This window comes from Drosophila guanche, unplaced genomic scaffold (genome assembly GCF_900245975.1).
Source record: "Drosophila guanche unplaced genomic scaffold, DGUA_6, whole genome shotgun sequence".
Taxonomy (NCBI): Eukaryota; Metazoa; Arthropoda; class Insecta; order Diptera; family Drosophilidae; genus Drosophila; species Drosophila guanche.
This window is the reverse complement of record NW_022995743.1, coordinates 7,177,960-7,182,184: the sequence shown is the minus strand read 5'-3', so window position 1 is coordinate 7,182,184 and position 4,225 is coordinate 7,177,960. Positions and strand designations below refer to the sequence as shown.

The window sequence follows — 4,225 nt, the reverse complement described above, 5'->3', positions numbered from 1 at the left end:
GCTGTGAATAAGCTGAAAAAAAGATGTAAGCCATGAAATTTGATTTATTTACCAGTTGATTGGCGGACGGACAAGCGGTGGAAGGGTTGGGATGGGCAATTCAATAAACTAATTTCCATTTAGGTTTTTGTTTTTGTTTTTGTTTTTGTTGGAACAATTTTGCGGCTTTCAAAAGTGTTGAATCGATGTTTGCATCCGCATAATTTGCGGTTTGTTTTGGAACGGATTTGCGGCTGCCATTTAAAACATTCAAATATCCATCATTCATGGCAGGCTTTTACGGCTCTTGCGACATTCACTCATTACTCAGTCGGCGCTGCATCGATATTCCCCACTATTGTTGTTCCTGAATATTGTTAAGTGCACGTGGGGAATGGGACTTGGAATGGGAGTGGGAGTGCGGGTAAAAACTGTCACTTGAATGCATTTTCATTACACCTCATTACATTTCACTTGCGTCTGCAATTGTGTCACGTTGCTGCTGCTGTCTGCTCGAGCCTTTTAGCCGCCTTTCGAGCCCAGCACAGCACTGTGCTGACAACTGGCAGTGCCGACCGAATGGGCTGTGAGTGTTTTTAATTGAAAACAATAAAGTTCTGCCGTTGCTCAGCAAAAGCCATTTCCAATTGCAGGTGGTCACAGCGATTGTTCAATGCTCTTTTTAGTTGGGGGTTTTCAATCAACAGAAAAGGAAATAAATGCCTTTGGCATTGATGTACTTTTAGTGCTGGTCTTTCCACTTTAAAACACACATTTTTAATCCATTTTATTAACAAGTTTAATCGTTTATTTGGCAACATTTTTGATGGCATTTTTGCATTTGCAAAGCGACTTTCCACTTCGGTTATGCCCTGCAGCATACCCTAACTATTGGAGTGGCCTGGTGAGAGGGTGGCCTGGGTTCCTGGGGGCCTAGAAGAATCTCATCTCACTGTGTGAGCTGAGAGCTGAGCATGCCATGGATTGTTCGCTTCGCTTTCTTTGTTCGATGGAAATGGAAACGCGACTCGACAAGAGACGAGCGAGCGAGCGAGCCATAGATGGATAGATACGGGGGGGGGAGGGAAGGTGAACCAAATGCGAAAGTGATAATTAAAAATCGCGCCATACACGAGAGTTGATACCAGAAATTGTTGTTGCTGCTGCTGCCGTGCCGTGGCGTTGTTTTCCCACTGATTCTTTATGGTTATTGTTTATGATTTTTGTGCCATTGCTGCCTGAGAGAGCTGCAATCAGCAACTGCGCGGCGGAAGCGCAGGGAAATGGAACAGAAACAGGACGTAAGTGTGGATGGGGCACGAACGAAGTGATCAATGCGCTGAACACAATGATTGACGGCACATCAATGGGCTGCTGGGGGGCTGGCAGCAGTGCAGTGAAAAGGCCTGTCCCTGTCCTGCGGACAAACAATTATGCAAAATTGCAAACGCCTGCAGTTTTGTGCAAAATTAATATTGCATTTTTTAATTTTACATATTCGAAGGAGCAGCGGAGTCTGAGAGCTGAGAGCTGCGCGGCAAGACACTCGGCAATGAAATGAAAAACTGCTGCGACGACATTCTGCGCCTCTGACAAAGGATTGATAAGTGCTCGATGTGGTTCGACGTGGCTCGAGCGAGCAGCCATCCATCCGGTTATCTGGCAGCGTACACCCAGAAGTAGGGCCACGTAGCCCCAAACGGGGGCAGAGCATGGCCTGATGCTGCTCAGGCCCCAAGACACAAGCTCATTCCGTTGGCAGAAGACCTCGCTGTTGGTTGTGTAAAATGTTTCAAGCGGATCCCCAACTGAGCCGAGCCCTGGCACGGCTCCAGCCGAAGGCAAAGCTGGACCTGCAGCAGGATCAGCTGCGCCTGGTGCTCGTTGAGAGTCCTGGCCAGCCGGACATGCAGTTCCCGGACATTTGGCTGCGCGACAACTGCCGCTGCGGGGAGTGCTACCTGCCGCAGACACTGAGTCGCCTGCCCCAGCTGTGGAACAACCTGGACACGAGTGTGCGCGTGCAGCAGCAGAGCGTGGACGTGGAGCAGCAGCTGCTGTACATCCAGTGGTCCGACGGCCACGCCTCCCAGTACCCCTTCGCCTGGCTGCGGGAGCGCGACTTTGCGCTGGCACATCGCACGCGATACCTGAGCGACTTTTACCGCCCCGCGCCGCAGCACTGGAGCGGCCTGGAGTTCGGGCACATCCGTCGCGAGTTCCAGTACCAGGAGCTGCTGGCCAGCGACGAGCAGCTGCAGCAGTGGCTCCACCAGCTGGCCGTGTATGGCGTGGCGCTGGTCAGGCAGGCGCCCCTCGAGTTTGACGTGCTGCGGCGGCTGTGCAACCGCGTGGGCTTCATGCGGCGCACCACCTACGGCGATGAGTTCAGCGTGCGCGCCCAGCCGGGTGCCAGCAACTACGCCTATCTGGCGGCGCCCCTGCCCCTGCACACGGACATGCCCTACTTCGAGTACAAGCCGGGAGTGACGCTGCTGCACACGCTCGAGCAGTCGGACTCGCCCGGCGGCGTGAATCTCCTCACGGACGCCTACCATGTGGCGGATCTGATGCGCGAACGGCATCCGGCACAGTTCCGGGTGCTCTGCCAGACGCCCGTCGACTGGGCGGACATTGGCCGAGACGGAGACCTGGAGTTCCACAACATCTGGCGTGCCCCAGTCATCAAGTGAGTGATCAGAATGGCAGCAGTAGCTCCCGGTGGGTTAATCCTTTTGTCCTGTCTGATTGCAGCCTGGATGCCGAGGGTCGGTATGTGCGCATCAACCACAGCATTCCGCAGCGCGATAGCCACTTCAGTGTGCCGCTGGAGCAGGTTCGTCCCTGGTACGAGGCGATGGCCCTGTTCGTGCGTCTGGCCAACGAGCAGGCATGCAGCTTCAAGACCACGCCAGGGGATGTGCTCACCTTCAACAACCTGCGCCTGGTGCACGGACGCACGGGCTATGACGACACGGACCACAATGTGCGCCACCTCGTTGGCGCCTTCCTCGACTGGGACATTGTCTACTCACGCCTGCGTGTCCTCAGGAATGCCACTCGCTGAGTGGCCTCAATCATCATCACCATCATCGAGCACTAAGTTCTAAGTTCAATGTTACTCATAGGCCCCAAATGTATCCACACAATTATGCTCATACTTTGTATATAATTTTATAATAAATGCCAAATGGCAATTGATCTTTGAGGTGATCAAAACAGAGGCTGGACTCTCTCGCTTGAGTTGAAACTAATCTCATTCAAAGTCTGACATCTGGCTGATTAGTTTCCCAATTCAAACTGTCTACCCTGAAGCCGAATTCTGGTTGCTTGCTTTGGGGTATATTTGCTCTTTGGGTGTTGACTTCAAGAGCTGAAGACTGAAGAAGACTGAAGCTGAAAGTAATATATTTATGTAGCAGAGATTCCAGCTCTAATGAAAGACATTAATTTACTTATAATAAAAATGAATTGCAGTTGCTAGAAAGAGGAGAAACATTCCCCATTCTACACCCATTGCTCGTCTCGCACTTTTCAAAGGGTATTGTACGATGCGCAGGGCAAACTGTACCCTTATTAATCGCTGATACTACTTAGTTGCTGTGTGTGTGTGTGGCAAACAGCCGACATGAAGTGAAAGTCCAGCACACGTCATTGTTTACGCCGGGCAGCAAAATTAGCTTATCGGAGATCTGTGCTGAGTCAGCTGAGGCGACGCATACACTGCCATTGAGTGGTGATTAGCTGGTTATCAATTTATGGCAATGCCGAAATAAGTATTGACTGGGCTGAGCTCTTGGATCTGGGAGTGTGTAAATCACACACAGAGACCAGCGACAACCCGCGTGTGTGGTAAACATTTTTACGGGACAGGAAGCAACTTTTACTAGTGGGTTTTGGTTTGGTTTTGCTTTGGGTTTGGGTTTGGGTGCGGTTGCCCGCAGGCAAATCCCTTCGAAATCTTTTTATTTATGTCAATGGTGCCACCAAAAACACACAGCAAGACACGGCAGCGGCAAGGAGCGATGCCAGCTGGCAGCCAGCAGCCACAGTCCGTAATGCGGAATCCGGTATCCGGTATACGGTATACGGTATCCGGAATCCGACTTGGAGCACATGAATTTGTGCATGGCAGCAAGTAAATCCCTCTAATAATCCACATAATAAGCACTGGAGAAGGTGGCGGTGCCAGCAACAGGCAGAAAGGGGTCGCACTGTGGGGGAAGGGATTGTTCTTCTGGGTCTG

The 4,225-nt window shown here is 51.5% G+C and overlaps 1 protein-coding gene across 1 annotated transcript; it reads left to right on the top strand.

Annotated features, from left to right (window-relative positions):
• Positions 1-1,623: 1,623 nt before the first annotated feature.
• LOC117591937 (gamma-butyrobetaine dioxygenase) lies at positions 1,624-3,126 on the top strand. The gene is made up of 2 exons (XM_034285345.1): positions 1,624-2,668; positions 2,734-3,126. Exons 1-2 carry the CDS (start codon positions 1,767-1,769, stop codon positions 3,044-3,046), a joined length of 1,215 nt encoding a protein of 404 aa, XP_034141236.1. The 5' UTR covers positions 1,624-1,766; the 3' UTR covers positions 3,047-3,126.
• The last annotated feature ends 1,099 nt before the right edge of the window (positions 3,127-4,225 follow it).

Coding starts and splice junctions, on each gene's coding strand:
- LOC117591937 (XM_034285345.1), top strand. CDS start 1,767: ATGTTTCAAGCGGATCCCCAACTGAGCCGAGCCCTGGCACGGCTCCAG. Junction 2,669..2,733: donor TGGCGTGCCCCAGTCATCAA/GTGAGTGATCAG, acceptor GTCTGATTGCAG/CCTGGATGCCGAGGGTCGGT.